The sequence below is a fragment of the Neoarius graeffei genome, chromosome 18 (genome assembly GCF_027579695.1).
Source record: "Neoarius graeffei isolate fNeoGra1 chromosome 18, fNeoGra1.pri, whole genome shotgun sequence".
Classification (NCBI taxonomy): domain Eukaryota; kingdom Metazoa; phylum Chordata; class Actinopteri; order Siluriformes; family Ariidae; genus Neoarius; species Neoarius graeffei.
This window is the reverse complement of record NC_083586.1, coordinates 17123811-17143522: the sequence shown is the minus strand read 5'-3', so window position 1 is coordinate 17143522 and position 19712 is coordinate 17123811. Positions and strand designations below refer to the sequence as shown.

The following is a 19712-nucleotide window of genomic DNA, read 5'->3' as shown; positions in this document are numbered from 1 at the left end:
ACATGCAAACTCCACACAGAAAGGCCCTCGCTGGCCACGGGGCTCGAACCCGGACCTTCTTGCTGTGCGGCTACAGCGCTAACCACTACACCACCGTGCCGCCCTAACATTTTAATTGATGCAAACAAATCTAAACTAAACCGGAAATTGATTACCAGAATCTACTCCTGTTTACAGTCAAACAATGGGTTTTCCACTCTTTATGTTAAATCCAATTGGGAAAAAGAAGCAAAAATAACCATTTCAGAAGATGAATGGCTGAACATTTGTAAAACTCAAATGAGCACTTCAAGGTCTGGTCATTGGAGGGAATTTACATGGAAAAATATAATTCGATTTTTTTATCACTCCAAAAATTTAACCACTTCAGAAAGGCCAGCCTAGTTATGGACGGTGCTGGAGAGAGTGTGGAAACTCTCAGGCGGATCATTTCCATGTTTTCTGGGACTGTCCAATTGCACAATCCTACTGGTGGGATGTAGTGGAGGAAATAAAATCAATAGTAGGCTTTGAGATCAAACACAATTTTTGCACAATTTATCTTGGTAATATCTCCCCCACTATCAATGTCACAGATAAATATTTGGTTAAAATAATGTTAGCAGCCAGTAAAAAAAGCTATTACAAGAAGGTGGCTAACAAAAGAGTCCCCATCAAAAGGGGAGTGGATTGGAATTGTAAAGTGGATTGGAATTTCCATATGACATGGAAAAGCTGACTTTTTCCTTAAACCTGTGCATGGACAAATTTACTACATACTGGAGGAGATGGACAGTTCACCTTGAATGAGTGGCCCCTCATCACAACAGGATGTAATTAATAAGTACCTATGTAACTAATTGTGTGTGTGTGTGTGTGTGTGTGTGTGTGTGTAACTTGCCCCTTAATGTCCTATTTGATGTACCCTCTCAATGTTTATTGCATTTATTTATTTGTTTATTTACTTATATGAGAAGGCTTCTGCTCTGTCTCGATGTGGAGAAGAGAATATGGACAAATGGAACAAAAAGGACTGAAATGTTTCTAAATCCTGGATCTATCCCTATCTCTTAATATGTACACATGTTGTCATTGTGATTCATCTACTACCTGCTTATTTTCTATTCCCCATCTGTGCCTTTTTCTTACACTTTTTTCTTTCTTTCTTTGTATACTGTAGAATAAATGACTCCATAAAAATAAAGTATAATAATAATAATAATAATAATAATAATAAAGGTTCTATGTATATCCTTTAAGCTCACAAAAATGTAGCATCCACAAAACGGGTTGTAAAAGTAGGACAGGACCTTTAAGGATGCTTCTGAAAAATATAGTTCATCCCTGTGTTTCTGCTAGTGTTGCCACCTGTCCCGGTTTTTCCTGATTGTCCCGGATTTTCATGGTCTGTCCCGGAAAAAAAAAAAATCCGGGACACTGAATGTCCCGGTTTTTTGTACATAATGGGCAAAATGTTTATTTCAACTTGCGAGCCAGCTGAGAACCAGTTTGCTTTTCCGAGCTCGCCATGCTAAGCGGAGCCACGTCATTACGTCGCTGAATACGTCATTACGTCGCTGTATATGTCAGTTACGTCGCTGTATACGTCAGTTACGGCTAGTGTTGCCACCTGTCCCGGTTTTTCCTGATTGTCCCGGATTTTCATGGTCTGTCCCGGAAAAAAAAAAAAAAAAATCCGGGACACTGAATGTCCCAGTTTTTTGTACATAATGGGCAAAATGTGTATTTCAACTTGCGAGCCAGCTGAGAAGCAGTTTGCTTTTCCGAGCTCGCCGTGCTAAGCGGAGCCACGTCATTACGTCGCTAAATACGTCATTACGTCGCTGTATACGTCAGTTACGTCGCTGTATACGTCAGTTACGGCGCTACGTTTGCATAAACCTTGGCGCGAATATCAAAGCAAAAACAACACGGAAGAAGCAACAACAACAATAATAATGATGATGGCTGACTTCGCGTTTGTACAGCTGCTGCTTCTCGTCGCTTAAAAATGGCGATCTTTCGTGGTCTTGTTATTGTTGTTGGTCTTAACAACTCCGCCCCCCCGCTGACGTAAGCGGTTCTTTCCTCTGGCCCAGCAGAGAGTTGGTGCTAGCCTGGAACCGGTTTTTCTGGCCCCAGAGCCAGTTCTTTGTCAGTGGAAACAGAAAACCCGGTTCCAAACTAAGCACTGGCCCCGAACCAGCCCTGGAACTGCTTTGGTGGGAAAGGGGCAATGGAGGATGCTTAGACTGATAAAAGAAACAGACTCTCTGTTGCAATGGTGAAGGCTGAGCTTCAAGTCAGGCTAAACTTTCAGTTGTCCTGTACTGAGTTCAAGACATTCATTGAAAATCAGCCAGGACTCATAGCAGCAGCAAAGAAAAACACCAAATATAAATGGAAGATTAGGTAAGGTTTTGGTGAATTAAATGAAATAGTGTAGTGGAGTACATACTCCTGTATGTGCCCAGTTATATCAGTTACATGTCCTCCTATGTATTTGTTTAGCCAAGAGCAGCAAGCAGCAGAGGCACAAGCAAAGCACACACCACACTCTAAGCAATCAAGTAAGCTGTTGGACACTACACCTTACATTGTTACATTCAGGTATTCTTAGATACAATGAAAAATTAATTATTTTTATTCCAAATAAGCAAACAAACAGAACTTAATTATGTATTCCCCTTTTACCTGTGCCCACTACTGCCCCCAGGTGTCCACAACCAAAAACTGTTGGAAATAAACCAAAATAATGAAGACCTGCTTTATTATGTAAAGCAATTAACTAAACAAATAACTAGCAAAAGCGTCATTTTTACTAATTAGAGCAATACAATTTCAGCGTAGAAGGGCGATTTTTGTCTTGGGTTAGATGTGCGAAGGGCGCCGTTGCTTACAAGCAAAAAGGTCGATTGGATGGTCGAAATGTCCAGGATTTTTGTCAGACACAGGTGGCAACCCTAGTTTGTGCTCAGAGGGAATTTCCAGAACTTGAGCAAAATCATATGGCAAAATGGATTTCAAAACACTGCTGCATCAGAGGATTCTGAATTTTACACCCAATTTTTAGCAGTAGTTCAGCATGAACAGCTTCATTTATCTTCACAAAAATAGCAACAGATCACAAAGAGAAAAAAATATTGTCCAAAATATTTACATGCTGAAATTAAACAGTAAATTCCCGCATTGGCATATAAAATATAATGAACACACACACACACACACACACACAATCCTTGTGGACACACTGGCCTGAGAAGAGCAGGGTCACTGATATAAGATGAACCATATCTGTAGGAAACAAAATAAATAAATAAATAAATAACCTACCAACCCTCCTGAAAAACTTTGTCAATATTATTTTTTTATGAATTAACAATGACTCTCTCTGTGTCTCTCTATTTCCTGTTATCACTTACAACCCTGATTCCAAAAATGTTGGGACAAAGTACAAATTGTAAATAAAAATGGAATGCAATGATGTGGAAATTTCAAAATTCCATATTTTATTCAGAATAGAATATAGATGACATATAAAATGTTTAAACTGAGAAAATGTATCATTTAAAGAGAAAAATTAGGTGATTTTAAATTTCATGACAAAAACACATCTCAAAAAAGTTGGGACAAGGCCATGTTTACCACTGTGAGACATCCCCTTTTCTCTTTACAACAGTCTGTAAATGTCTGGGGACTGAGGAGACAAGTTCCTCAAGTTTAGGGATAGGAATATTAACCCATTCTTGTCTAATATAGGATTCTAGTTGCTCAACTGTCTTAGGTCTTTTTTGTCGTATCTTCCATTTTATGATGCACCAAATGTTTTCTATGGGTGAAAGATCTGGACTGCAGGCTGGCTAGTTCAGTGCCCGGACCCTTCTTCTATGCAGCCATGATGCTGTAATTGATGCAGTATGTGGTTTGGCATTGTCCTGTTGGAAAATGCAAGGTCTTCCCTGAAAGAGACGTCGTCTGGATGGGAGCATATGTTGCTCTAGAACCTGGATATACCTTTCAGCATTGATGGCGTCTTTCCAGATGTGTAAGCTGCCCATGCCACACGCACTAATGCCACCCCATACTATCAGAGATGCAGGCTTCTGAACTGAGTGCTGATAACAACTTGGATACAACAACTTCTCCTCTTTAGTCCTAATGACACGGCATCCCTGATTTCCATAAAGAACTTCAAATTTTGATTTGTCTGACCACAGAACAGTTTTCCACTTTGCCACAGTCCATTTTAAATGAGCCTTGGCCCAGAGAAGATGTCTGCACTTCTGGATCATGTTTAGATATGGCTTCTTCTTTGAACTATAGAGTTTTAGTTGGCAACGGCAGATGGCACGGTGAATTGTGTTCACAGATAATGTTCTCTGGAAATATTCCTGAGCCCATTTTGTGATTTCCAATACAGAAGCATGCCTGTATGTGATGCAGTGCCGTCTAAGGGCCCAAAGATCACGGTCACCCAGTATGGTTTTCCGGCCTTGACCCTTACGCACAGAGATTCTTCCAGATTCTCTGAATCTTTTGATGATATTATGCACTGTAGATGATGATATGTTCAAACTCTTTGCAATTTTACACTGTCGAACTCCTTTCTGATATTGCTCCACTATTTGTCGGTGCAGAATTAGAGGGATTGGTGATCCTCTTCCCATCTTTACTTCTGAGAGCCACTGCCACTCCAAGATGCTCTTTTTATACGCAGTCATGTTAATGACCTATTGCCAATTGACCTAATGAGTTGCAATTTGGTCCTCCAGCTGTTCCTTTTTTGTACCTTTAACTTTTCCAGCCTCATATGGCCCTTTTCCACTACCCTTTTTCAGCTCACTTCAGCTCGCTTCAGCTCACTTCAGCCTGACACGGCTCGCGTTTCGACTACCAAAAACCAGCACGACTCAGCTCGCTTCAGCCCTGCTTAGCCCCTAAAACTCGCACCGTTTTGGAGTGGGGCTGAAGCGAGCCAAAGCGAGCCGAGTGAGGCTGGGGGCGTGAGCAGACACTCCCCTGTGCACTGATTGGTGAGGAGGAGTGTCCTCACATGCCCACACACGCCCCGCGAGCGCGCTGGGATCTGTAAACACGGCAAACCCGGAAGGAGAAGAATTACGATTTACGAGAATTTCTGAAGCTTTATGCGCCTCGCCTCATCTATACGCTCTTGCCAGTATCTGTTGGCGTTATCGGTGACAACAAGCCACAGCACCAAGACCAGCAACACTAACGACTCCATGTCCTCCATGTTTATTGTTTACTATCCGGGTCGTGAGACTACCGCTTAAAAGCTCACTGATATCACTGTTTGCGCTGCTTAACGACATCACCTGACGTCCACCCACTTTCACTAACTCCACCCAATGTGTCCACCCACTTCCAGCCAGCACGGTTCAGCGCGGTTGTAGTCGAAATGCAACTCCAACAGCCCTGCTCAGCCCGACTCAGCACGGCACGGCTCAGCCCGACTCAGCCGCGTTTGTAGTGGAAAAGCGGCATTATTGCCCCTGTCCCAACTTTTTTGAGATGTTTTTCTGTCATGAAATTTCAAAATGTCTCACTTTTGACATTTTATATGTTGTCTGTGTTCTATTGTGAATACAATATCAGTTTTTGAGATTTGTAAATTATTGCATTCCGTTTTTATTTACAATTTGTACTTTGTCCCAACTTTTTTGGAATCGGGGTTGTACATTATTCTCTCTCTCTCTCTCTCTCTCTCTCTCTCTCTCTCTGTGTGTGTGTGTGTGTGTGTTTCTCTCAAAAAAATACAACTTCACAATTTTACTGAGAAACTGGAAAGATTAAACTTCTCTGTCTAAAGCGCCATTAATAACACGCATTAATATAAACCAAGTTACAGCCAAAGCTACTGTCTGAGCTGTGCTGTTACACAGAAGTAATATACTGTACACCTTCTGACCAATCATATTCAAGAATTCAGCCGTGTGGTGCTATAAATATATCCATATATACATACATACATAAATAAAAGTAAATATCCATACCTGATGTATGTCATGTACTCCACACAGGGTGTGTGTTGTGTGTTTGTGGTAATGCGTTCGCCTGTTCGTCTTCACACCTTATGCACCTAAACATAACGAACCTCTTATTATCTGTATATATTATCTGTCCTCTTTTAACCCCTCCCATCCCTTTATTTTCAGTGTCAGAGATGCCAGTTCTGATAAACAGGAAAGTTCAGTAGTACAACTTTGCATGAGTTTCACTACACCAGTCACTGACAACATAAACAAAATCCAACTTCACTCCCTTTTACTTTTTCACATATTTCACTGTTACAACCTTGGATTTGAAATTTTTTGTGATTTTAGCATTTGATTTAAACAATGAAGGTGATAAATGGAGACCACTGATGAACAACAAGTTTCAATTCTTGCCACAAACCTGACAAATTTCCAGTTCCTACTGATGATGAGGATCCTCACAACATGATTCTACCACCACTGTGCTTCACTCTGGGGATCGTCTTCTCAGAGTGATGAGCAGTGTTGAGTCTGTCAAATGTGATGCTTTGAACCAAGTCCAAAATTTAATAATGGATTTCTTCCTACAACTCTTGAATAAAACCTAGCTTTCTGGAGTTTCTCTGTTCGACCTGTCAACAGCTTCTCTGATCTGAGCTGTGGATCTCTCCAGCTAGATCAGAGTTACTTGGCCTCTTGCTTGTTTCTCTGATTAATGTCGTCCTCGTCTAGTTTTTGGAAGACAGCCTCCTCTCAGCATTCTATTCTTTATTCTTTCTTTGCATATTGTCCTATAAACAGATATCATCTCACTGTTTGCTGTTTGCCAGTGTTTTAGTTTGGTTTGCATGCAGTTGTTATTTCCAGGAAATAAAAGGTGACCAATTCAAAAGGTTTTTTTAACATATATTTTTTGAATAAAGGACAGGGATGTGTGTATGTGAACTGTTTGTATTTACAGACTCGAGATGGCTTTTTTTTTAATCAATTTGCATAAACTAGAAACAGGTGAAAGGGTGGTGCAGTGGTTAGCACTGTCACCTCACAGCAAGAAGGTTCTGGGTTTGAGCCCAGTGGCTGACGGGGGCCTTTCTGTGTGGAGTTTGCATGTTCTCCCTGTGTCTGCATGGGTTTCCCCCACAGTCCAAAGACATCCAGGTTAGGCTAATTGGTAGTTCTTTATTGACTGTAGCTTTGATGGTTGTTTGTCTCTATGTGTCAGCCCTGCGATGACCTGTCGAGTTGTCCGGGGTATACCCCACCTTTCACCCACTGTCAGCTGGGATAGGCTCCAGCTTGCCTGCAACCCTGCACAGGATAAGCAGTTACAGATAATGGATGGATGGAGAAACAGGTGAAGAGAAAAATCATATATGGCTTTGTTCAAGGTTTTGAATATTTCCAGTGAAGCTTACATTCATTAGGAAAATAATCGGAGACTATTCAAGGTAAATACACATTTTTTTTTTTTTACTTTCAAGATATGGCTGACAGTTCAAGACTATAAACAAAAGAGTTTGTGCATTTCAGCATGATATGCTTAAAATTAATAACAAATATCTCATTATCTCTCGCTGCTTTATCCTGTTCTACAGGGTCGCAGGCAAGCTGGATCCTATCCCAGCTGACTACGGGCAAAAGGCAGGGTATACCCTGGACAAGTCACCAGGTCATCACAGGGCTGACACATAGACAACCATTCACACCTACGGTCAATTTAGAGTCACCAGTTAACCTAACCTGCATGTCTTCAGGGGAAACTAGAGCACCCGGAGAAAACCCACACGGACAACATGCAAACTCCGCACAGAAAGGCCCTCGCCGGCCATGGGGTTCAAACCCAGACCTTCTTGCTGTGAGGCGACAGCGCTAACCACTACACCACCATGCCACCCAATAATAAACATGCATAAATAAAATTATTAAACATTTGCTAAAACTAATAAATTATTATTTAAGATCTTACTGTGCAAGTATTAATGAAAAATTATCCAATTTAAATATGAATGTATAACAAAATTCATACAGTTCTACAGTTAAGTTGTAAAAACTGCAAGGGAAGCAAACTTTTGCTCAGAAATTCAACTATTTATGTAGCACTATCTGTATTAGCATTATTATCCTGATAGTACCTTGGATGTAGAGTATCCCTCTTATGTTTACATAGAATCAAGCCAGTTTGCTTCGAAGTCTACATGTCACACTCTGCTGATGTATCTTTCTTGTGGTTGTTTTGCATGTCCATGCCATCATGCTTACTTTTGTGTGTTTGATAAGATGCATGAGGTGGTAGTTGTTTGCACTAACCTGGATAAGAATTTTGTTTAATCAAGTCAAGTCAAGTTTATTTTTATAGCGCTTTTAACAATAGACATTGTCGCAAAGCAGCTTTACAGAATTTGAATGACTTTAAGCATGAGCTAATTTTATCCCTAATCTATCCTCAATAAGCAAGCCTGTGGCAATGGTGGCAAGGAAAAACTCCCTCAGATGACATGAGGAAGAAACATCGAGAGGAACCAGACTCAAAAGGGAACCCATCCTAACTTGGGTGATAACAGACAATGTGATTATAACATTTTTAACATGAAGTCAGTTTCACTGATTTTATAACTCTTCATTGATGGAATCTTGAGTGCAAAACTTTTCATGACTACTGCAGTCCGAAAGTTAGCAAGTCAACTGTAGTCCTCAGACATAAAAGCATTACTGTAAGTGTCCAGAGCATCTTCCAAGTGTGACTTTCAACTGTCCATATGGGGCTGTCCTCCACAGGAGTGATGTGATGAGACTCCAACCAGACATAGGGCATCAAGATGGATCAGGCAGGTCTGAGGAGCAGAAGAGGTCAGCATCTCGATCTCAGGATTGACATGTAACTCAGAGGGACAGATGGGGAGGGGGGAGAGAAAGAGAAAGAAAACACAGGTTGTTAGGTATGCCCAATGTCACCTGATGAGTAAGAACAATATACATTTTGTGCTGAGTGCAAGCAGGGACTCCGGCAAAACTAACTATGACAACATAACTAAAAGGGGAGAGCCAGAAGGTAACACAGGCATGAGGGTGCCCCGGGACATAAAGCAGCAGCCACGGCACCATCAACAAACTTGAGTGAGCAAGCGAGTGGGGGACTGACAGCATCCATACATCCCAGTTTACCAAAACACTCTGTCTGAGGACCCTCCAAATCTACTCATTTTACTCATAAACACTATTAGCAAAAGGCTTGACTAAACAGATTTGTTTTCAGCCTAGAAGTAAACACTGAGACCATGTCTGGTTCCCAAAAACTACTTGGAAGGCTGTTCCATAAATGTGGGGCTTTGGAAGAAGAAGAACAACAACAACTTTATTCATCACACACTTGTGAAATTTCTCTCTGCATTAACCCATCTGAAGCAGTGAACACACACATGTGAACAATAAGCACAAGCACATATCCAGAGCAGTGCGCAGCCATGCTAACAGCACCCAGGGAGCAGTTGGGAGTTAGGTGCCTTGCTCAAGGGCACCTCCACCCAAGGCCGTCCCATATTAACCGAACTGCATGTCTTTGAACTGTGGGGGAAACTGGAGCACCCAGAGGAAACCTACACAGACACAGGGAGAACATGCAAACTCCACACAGAAAGGCCCCCGCTGGTTGCTGGGCTCAAACCCAGAACTTTCTTGTTGTGAGGTGACCATGCTAACCACTTACACCACCATGCCAACGGAAAAGGCTCTGCCCCCTGATGTAGCCTTCACTATATGAGGTACCAGCAGATAGCCTGCACCTTTTGATCTAAGTAGGCTTGGCGGGTCATAAAGGACCAGAAGTTTGCTCAGGTACTGGGGCATGAGACCATTCAGTGCTTTAAAGGTCAATAGTAGTATTTTATAAACAATACAAAATTGATTGGGAGCCAATGCAGTGTGGATAAGACAGGGGTGATGTGGTCATATTTTCTAGTTCTAGTAAGGACTTTTGCTGTTGCATTTTGAACTAACTGGAGCTTGTTTATGCACTTATTGGAGCATCCAAAGAGTAAGGCACTACAATAATCCAACCTGGAGATAACAAAAGCTTGAACTAGGTTTTCTGCATCGTGTAGTGACATTAAATTTCTTATCTTAGCAATACTTCTGAGATGAAAGAAAGCTATCCGGGTAATGTTATCGATATGAGTTTTGAGTGAAAGACTGGGGTCAATAATCACCCCGAGGTCTTTTACTGCTGCATGTGAAGAAACAGAAAGGCCATCCAGAGTTACTATGTAATCATAAAACTTACTTCTAGCTGCATGTGGTCCTAGTACAAGTACTTCAGTCTTGTCAGAGTTAAGCAGAAGGAAGTTAATAAGCATCCAGTGTCTAATGTCCTTTACATGTTCCTCAGTTCTTTTAAGCTGGTGTCTCTTATCTGGTTTTGCAGAAACATACAACTGTGTGTCATCAGCAGAGCAGTGGAAACTAATACCATGCTTATGAATAATATCACCCAGGTAACATATATACAGAAAAAAGCAGTGGGCCTAAGACAGAACCTTGTGGAACACCAAACTTTACCTCAGTATGTTGAGAAAAATCACCATTTACATCAACATACTGATAATGATCAGTTAAATAAGAGCTAAGCCAGGAGAGGGCCATTCCCTTAACTCCCACAACATTTTCTAGTCTATCCAAAAGAATGGAATAATCAGTGGTATCAAATGCTGCACTAAGGTCAAGCAACACAAGCAGCGAGACACAGCTCTGATCAGATGCCAACAGTAGGTCATTTACTACTTTCACCAGTGCTGTCTCTGTGTTATGATGAGGTCTAAATCCTGACTGATACATTTCATGGATGTTATTCCTATGTAAATATGAGCATAACTGCTGTGTCACAGCTTTTTTTAGGATCTTGGAGATAAAGGGGAGGTTTGATATTGGATGATAATTGGACAGCTGACAGAGATCAAGGTCGGGTTTTTTTAATCAGGGGTTTGATAATTGCTAGTTTAAAGGATTTTGGTACATAGCCAATCCTAAGAGAAAAATTTATTATTTTTAGAAGCGGTTCAATTACTTCAGGTATTATCTGTTTGAATAGATATGTAGGTAAGGGATCTAGTACACAAGCTAAGGATTTTGATGTGGAGATTAATTAAAGTAATTTGATTTCTCTAAGGGGACTAAAACATTCTAATTCCTGATCTGATCCAGTTATGTTGTTAACTACAGGGTCGCTTAAATTGTCTGAACTTAAATTAGTAGTTTTAATTTTTTGTTGGATATTTTCAATTTTGTCATTGAAAAAAATCATGAAGTCATTGCTACTACATATTGCAGGTGTGCATGTGTCTATAGTGGTCTTTTTCCTGGTTAATTTTGCTACAATATTAAATAGGAATCTAGGATTATTTTTATTATCTTCTATTAGAGAGGAGAGATATGTTGAGCTAGCAGCACTAAGAGCTTTTCTATATGTCAAAAAGCTCTCCTTCCAAGCTAATTTGAACGCTACCAATTTTGTTTGACGCCATTTATGTTCAAATTTTTGAGTGGTCTGTTTTAAAGTGCGAGTGTCATTGTTATACCAGGGTGCTATTTTTTTCTCTGATCATTTTCCTTTTAAGAGGAGCTACATTATCTAAAGTATAGCAGAACATTGACTCTAATGCCGCTTTTCCACTACCAACGCGGCTGAGTTGGGCTGAGCCGTGCCGTGCTGAGTCGAGCTGAGTCGAGCTGAGTGGGGCTGTTGGAGTTGCATTTCGACTACAACCGTGCTGAACCGTGCTGGCTGGAAGTGGGTGGACACATTGGGTGGAGTTAGCGAAAGTGGGTGGACGTCACGTGATGTCATTAGGCGGCGCAAACAGTGACATCAGTGATCTTTTAAGCGGTCGTCTCATGACCCGGATAGTAAACAATAAACATGGAGTCGTTAGTGTTGCTGGTCTTGGTGCTGTGGCTTGTTGTCACCGACAACGCCAACAGATACTGGCAAGAGCGTATAGATGAGGCGAGGCGCATAAGGCTTCAGAAATTCTCGTAATTCGTAATTCTTCTTCTTCCGGGTTTACGGTGTTTACAGATCCCAGCGTGCTCACGGGGCGTGTGTGGGCATGTGAGGACACTCCTCCTCACCAATCAGTGCACAGGGGAGTGTCTCCTCATGCCCCTAGCCCCACTCGGCTCGGTTTGGCTCGCTTCAGCCCTACTCCAAAACCGTGCGAGTTTTGGGTGCTAAGCAGGGCTGAAGTGAGCTGAGTCGTGCTGCTCTAAGGTAGTCGAAACGCAAGCCGTGTCGGGCTGAAGTGAGCTGAAGCGAGCTGAAAAAGGGTAGTGGAAAAGGGCCATAAGCATTCAGTTGCCTGATCAAGTTCTGTGGGGGCTGAGTGACCCAATCAAAGTTGATAACTCTGAGAGATCATTAAAGCTCTGTGCATTAGTTGACATGAATGTACATTTAATACAGTAGCGTGGTGAGGTGCATATATTATTACTCAGACATATTTTGAATGAGATGAGATAATGATCTGAGATAACTTCAGACTGTGGAAGTGTGACTATATTTTCTATGTTTAACCCGAATGTTAGTAGTAGATCAAGAGTGTGACCACCATTATGGGTCAGTCCTCTGACACTCTGATTAACCCCTACTGAATCTAAAATGGACACAAACACTGTTTTCAAAGGGTCTTCTGGGTTATCGAAGTGAATATTAAAATCTCCGACAACTAAAGTTTTGTCTAAGGAAATAACCAGGCCTGAGATAAAATCTGCAAATTCAGAAAGAAACTCAGAATATGGCCCCGGGATCCTGTAAATAATAAATAACGGAATTAACTGGGTAGACTTATTTTCCAAGGCTACATACATTATATTAGTATGAAGAACTTCAAATGCATTAAATTTATAACCAGATTTGTGTGTTACACCTAGATAATCATTATAAATAACCATGATGCCTCCTCTTCTGCCAGTTAGACGAGGAGGCATCCAGGAGGACTCGCTTCATTTAATGCTATATATTCATTTGGCTTAATCCATGTTTCTATTAAACACAGTACATTAAACTCCTGATCAGTAATAAGTTCATTAACCATTAGCACTTTAGATGTAAGAGATCTAATATTTAATAGCCCCACCTTTAGATCAAAGGTGCTGGCAGCAGCTGTACAGTTAGTATGATCTAATTTTATATTGATTAGGTTACTGGAACAAACTCTGAGTATTTCTACGTTTTTGTTTAGCTCGGAAAACAGACACGGTCTCAATATAGTGGACCCTGAGTGATGACTCTGTGCAGCTAGCAGACAGTTGGTTTTGCCTGTTCATCTGCTCCCTGGCCTTGGCTCTGGATTGTCAGAAGTTAACTAGACCTGTTCTGAGACTATGACCTATGCTGCAAGAAATGAGAGCAGCACCTTCCCAAGTGGGATAGATACCATCTCGCCCTAACAGGCCAGCAGTGCCCTCAAAATTAGTCAGATTATCTATAAAGCCTACAATGTTTTCAGAGCACCACCTGGACAACCAGCAGTTCAGCAACCATAACCTGCTGTAAGCTATATCGCCACACCTCATTGGGATGGGGCCAGAGCATATTACAGCATCGGACATTGCCTTCACTAATTTAAACACCTCTCCAAAGTTACTCTTAGTAACCTCAGACTGACGAAGGAAAATATCATTAACTCTTGTCTCGTCTCGTCTTCTTCCGCTTTATCTGGGACCGGGTTGCAGAGGCAGCAGTCTAAGCATGGAAGCCCAAACTTCCCTTTCCCCAGACATCTCGGCCAGCTCCTCGGGAAGAACACCGAGGCATTCCCAGGCCAGCCGAGAGACATAGTCCCTCCAGTGTGTCCTGGGTCTTCCCCGGGGCCTCCTCCCAGGGGGACATGCCTGGAACACCTCCCCAGGGAGGCGTCCAGGAGGCATCCGAAAAAGATGCCCGAGCCACCTCAGCTGATTCCTCTCGATGTGTTGGAGCAGCGGCTCTACTCCAAGCTCCTCCCGAGTGACTGTGCTTCTCACCCTATCTCTAAGGGAGCGCCCAGCCACCCTGCGAAGGAAACTCATTTCGGCTGCTTGTATCCGTGATCTTGTTCTTTCGGTCATTACCCAAAGCTCATGACCATAGGTCATGAGTCCTGCCTCAAGTGGAGGAGTTTAAATATCTCAGGATCATTAACTCCTATGTGGATAACTATCTTTGAGAACCTGTGCTTGCCTAGAACCCTAAGATTACCTGCTATGTCCGCCACCCTGGCTCCCGGTATACACCTGACTAAAGCTGCTGGTGCCCCTAAAGGCCTAGCTAATTTCACGTGCTGTATGATAGAGTCCCCTATAACCAGAGCTCTTTCAGGTTTCTCAGTGGGTGCATCACTAAGGAGAACAAATCTGTTCGACACGTGAAGAGTGGTGCTCCCATGGACGAGCCTCAGTGGTAGCTTTGGCTCTAAGCTTATGCCACCGAGTCATTACCCATTCACCCCACTGTGAGGGCTCTAATGCCGGAGTTGGGGGATTACTAACTCCACCTATGGCATCCAGACTTTCCCCTGCAGAAACTACACTGTTCTTATTCTAACTAGCCTTCTCTAAAGTTTGGATACACACTTTTAGAGCTTCAGTCTTCTCTATCAGAGAGCTAACTAATCTGCACTTATCACAAATAAAGCTATCACTAGTGACAGAGGAAGAATGACTAAATATCCTGCACTCAGCACACTGAACAAACTGAAGGTGTGCCATGAAGAAAGGATTCAGGTACCTTAATCAAGGATATGTTGATATTAAAGCAGATCTGATGTGGATGGCCTCCACTTTTGGTCTTTACAGAAGATGAGAAAAAAAGAAAGCTTCCAGTCTTGGCATTCTTCTGAAAAAAAAAATTAATTAAATTCGGAAAAAGGAAAGCAAAAGTGAAAGTACAATAAAAAAAGAAAAGAATTATAATCATATAATTTAATCAGATTATAGCTTGTTACAATTACAGGGAAATCGTCAACCTGCATCTTGAACCAACTAAAGGGAAAACTCCACCCATGTCCCAACCGTGACAGCTTTTCTTATGGAATATTGCTATCCTCTGATATAGCTCATTCTGTTTTATTTCATTATTTTATACTGGAAATGATCTCAGAAAATGTATTAGCAAATAGTGTGATGATTAGAACACTGTTGTATGTCCCTAATGTGGGTGGAATACTGAAGTGCTGCAGGTGGGAGATGAGGTTTATACAGACTTTATTTTGGTGTTATTGACTTTTGCTTTTCAACTCAGCTTAACATGCACACAACACACAGACATGCTTTGGTTGGGAGAGATCACCTCTCTTCGTTCTCTCCCTCCTTTCTATCTTCCTTCATCACTGCAAAACACACACACATACAACATTAATCGACAACAGGTGTACTGACTTTGCCACTCACCTTCCCTGGCCCCACCCTCCATTCACAAACTGACGCTTGGGCATGCCCCAGGAACTGTCTCACCCACTTTTTGGTCTTGGGCCTTGGGCAGGCCACAATTGCTGAAGTCTTGTCAATTTGGGGATGCACCTGCCCATGACCCAAGTGGAAACCCAGATACCTTACTTCTACCCACCCAGTTGCACACTTTTTCAGGTTAGCTGTGAGAGCTGCACACCTCAGTGACTCCAGGATGGCCCTAAAGTGTTAGAGGTATTGTGGCCAATCATTGCTATATATAATAATGTCATCTAGGTAGGTCACAGCATAGGTGGCATGAATGTGGAGGATCTTGTCCATGAGCTGCTGGAATTTAGTGGGAGCCCCAAATAACCCAAAAGGAAGCTGGTGTGGGCGGCACAGTGGTGTAGTGGTTAGCGCTGTCGCCTCACAGCAAGAAGGTCCTGGGTTCGAGCCCCGGGGCCGGCGAGGGCCTTTCTGTGTGGAGTTTGCATGTTGTCCGTGTGGGTTTCCTCCGGGTGCTCCGGTTTCCCCCAAAGACATGCAGGTTAGGCTAATTGGTGACTCTAAATTGACCGTAGGTGTGAATGTGAGTGTGAATGGTTGTCTGTGTCTATGTGTCAGCCCTGTGATGACCTGGCGACTTGTCCAGGGTGTACCCTGCCTTTCGCCCGTAGTCAGCTGGGATAGGCTCCAGCTTGCCTGCGACCCTGTAGAAGGATAAAGCGGCTAGAGATAATGAGATGAGATGAGATGGGAAGCTGGTGTAATCTGAACAGTGTGGCCATTTTCTCTTGGGATGGAGGAGTCAAGGGGATCTGTCAATATCCCTTTGTCAAATCCAGTGTTGAATAAAAGCAAGCAGCACCTAATTGATTGAGCAGCTCATCAATGCAAGGCATTGGGTATGCATCAAATTTAGACACCGCATTGACTTTTCTATAATCCACACAGAACCGGACTGACCCATCAGTCTTGGGGACCAGAATCACTGGGCTGCTCCAGTCACTGTGGGACTCCTCGATTATGCCCATTTCGAGCATGGCCTTGAGTTCATCTCAAACCACCTTTTTTGTGTTTGGGCAAGTGGTATGGGCGGTGACACACCACCACCCCTGGGGGCATTTCAGTGTGGTGTTCTATGAGGTGGATGCGGCTGGGAAGGGGCAAGAACATATCAGAAAATTATGTTTGCAACCTGGCAACCTCCTTGAGTTGGGCCAATGAGAAGTGGTCTCCACAGGGGACCAGAGCAGTTTGAGTAGTTACTTTAGTTTTTACCTCCGGGCCCAACTCCACCTTCTCCAGAATGACCGACGTTAACACCACAGGGACCCCCTCGTTCCAATGCTTTAGCAGGTTGAGGTGGTATATTTGTAGTGCCCTGCCCCAATCTGTTCACCTCACCTCATAGTCAATGACCCCAATTCACCATATGACCTCAAAGAGCCCTTGCCACTTGGTGACCAATTTGGAGCTCGAAGTGGGCAATAGTACAAGCACTTTATCTCCCGGTGTGAACTCTCTAAGGTGCATACCCCTGTTGTACAGCTGGGCTTGACATTCCTGTGTCTGCCCTAAATTCTCCTGGGTTAAGGGCTTGAGGGTGTAGAGCTTTGCATGCAGGTCGACAACATACTGAATTTTGTTTTTACTAGTTGAAGGTCCCTCCTCCCAGTTTTCCCACAGCATGTTCAAAATGCTGCAAGGCTTACGCCCATATAACAATTCAAATGGGGAAAATCCCATGGAGGCTTGCAGGACCTCTCATACTGTGAATAACAGGGGCTCAAGCCATTTATCCCAACTACATGCATCTTCACTTACAAACTTCCGAATGAAATTTTTAAGTGTTTGAACCATTCTACCAAGCCATCTGTTTGTGGTTGATAGACGCTGGTGCAGATGGAATTCATTCCCAATAACCCATCCAGCTCGAGAAGTGTTCATGACATAAATGTAGTGACTTGATCAGTCAGGATTTCTTTGGGAATCCTGACTTGGGAGATAACACAGAAGAGTGCCTCCGTAATACTGCATGCTGAAATATTGCAGAGAGGCACCACATTCTGGAAACACAGAGTCTCTGCTGATCTTGCTCTTTCCAGTGGGGCATTATGGGTCTGCTGGAAGTCATTTGTAATAGCGACTTAACACCACAGTCTGATGTTCTGTAGCTCTGTGTGGCTGTAGACCTGTTTGGCATAACACCGTAATCTAACAAACACTGTACTCACAATTATCATACATATAATACACATAATCAAAGAGCCAAGAGCCACTGCATCTGCGCACACTGCCATATTTGATATTGCAAGATATCAGATTGCATTATATATATATATATATATATATATATATATATATATATATATATATATATAAATTTTCTGTTTTTAGGTAGTTTTGCTGTCAGAGTCAGCCCTGGACACATTTTTGAACCACCAACTAGAGAATATATATGAGCTCCACTTTGCAGATTTTTGAGAACTTATAACATGAATATAGATGGCAATGAACTATTTACCATGACAGAAAATGAGGGCAACACATCAGTACTTTTTTCAGTCAGAGAGCTCAAAACACCTGCACAACAATCTGTCATGCTGGATTTATATGTATAGTGTGGCTCATCTGACAATTTTATTCGGAAAAAAGAAAACTGCTCTTTTGCCATATTTTTGTTCTATTGTTAAAATGCAGAGTACTTATACATAGGGTGTAAAGGTTTGCAGGTAATTTTTTTTTTTGTATTTTCCATCTCAACCAACCCCCACATATAATTTAGATTCTGCTCCACACTTTGAACACCTCTGGCATGAAGTCTCATATCTGCTACTATGAACTTAGCAATCACCACATGATATATTTAGCCCATATTGCATCAGCAGGGAAATACTGCCTAAATGCAGCAGAGAAATGAATGCATGTGTCTGTGTGCATATTGTTTTTTATTTATTTATTTATTTATTTTTATAAAAGGGGCTCTTTCCTAGCCAACCTTCCATGAAAGCCATACTTGTTCAGTCTTTTTCTGATTATGCTGTCATGAACAAACATTTAATGTGCTCACAGAGGCCTGTTGATCACATGAAATACATAGCTCCTGGGTTAGTCTTTATATCTCTGTGTATTAAATGGTCTGACACTGGACTGAAATTGATGGAATGCCCAGTCCTGGGAAGATTAACAACTGTCTTGAAGACATTTGTAAACAATTATTTTCACTGGTGAATGGTGAATTTCAAGTTGTTTGGAGATGGCCTTAAAACCCTTCCCTGACTGATGAGCTTTGACAATTGCTTTGCTGAGATCAAAGCTGATGTCCTTTCTTCTTGGCATGATGTAGACAAATATTTGTGTGTTTCAGAACTTCAACCTGCCAAAGGTCTGTTTTTTATACAGGTAGTCACACTTCTTAATGATTAACTAATCTGGTATATTTCATTAGTAACACCTGACTGCTAATTACTGTTAATGATAATGGAAGTAGGAAGATTGTATTTATTTTATTCCCACCTGGTTTCTGAATTTTGGATTACTCTTTTTGGGGGGGGGGGGGGTTACTAGATATAAAGATCTGAATTTTTTCAATATTATAAAGGAGAAACCGGGTCTGGTTAGCAGTGTGAGTTGAGAAGGATGGTTGATTGTCCAGGACTACTTCAAGGTTGCATACATTGAACTATGAAGTAAATTCTCACAGGATAGTGTGAGGTAGGACATCCAATTTTCACTGACAGTAAATTCTGAGGCTAAACATGACCTTAAAAACATTGTCATTGAAATTTTTCATAAATACTCACCCAGTCCCAAATTATGCCCCTAGCAACCCCAGTAGCAATCAAGACACAAGTTTTCAGTAAGCTATAAACTTCACTAGTGACATCATTATAAGAACCAACTTTGTAAACAAAAGCCATTGTGTGTAGCTATCAAAGCCGATCGTTGCTATTATCTTGCTAATTTCACATTATGTTTGTATTCAAAAGATGCCATGTCATTGTGTCAGGATGTTCTGTCTGCATTTGGCACAATAGTTGTTTGAATGGCTGAAAGATGTTCATTGAGCATAAAAACAAGAGTTAAACAAGACAATTTCAACTACATTAGTACTAGCATGCTATGTTTTAAGCACTTCTAGGATGATTGCTTTGCCAACTCTTGGGTTTCATGTGACGTCACATCCGCCTCATTAGTTATTCAAAACTTTAGCTGGTGGTCTACCAAAGCTCAGTTAACAAAGCATTTGTTTGAAGAAGGTGCATTGTTAGCATGAAAAATGCCTTACACTTGCGTTGTTTTAGGTTGTTCAAATCG

At 41.9% G+C, this 19712-nt stretch overlaps 1 protein-coding gene across 3 annotated transcripts in view; it reads right to left on the bottom strand.

The window, feature by feature from the left end:
* Positions 1-6069, bottom strand: part of LOC132866618 (macrophage mannose receptor 1-like) — a 57440-nt gene extending 51371 nt beyond the window's left edge. The window contains exons 1-2 of one of the 3 annotated variants that reach the window (XM_060899411.1): positions 5994-6069; positions 3235-3273 (exon numbers count right to left, since the gene is read on the bottom strand). In XM_060899411.1, the coding sequence (XP_060755394.1) occupies positions 3235-3271 (37 nt within the window). In that variant the 5' untranslated portion in view covers positions 3272-3273; positions 5994-6069. The other 2 variants (XM_060899413.1, XM_060899412.1) reach the window with 2 other exon arrangements.
* Positions 6070-19712: the final 13643 nt, after the last annotated feature.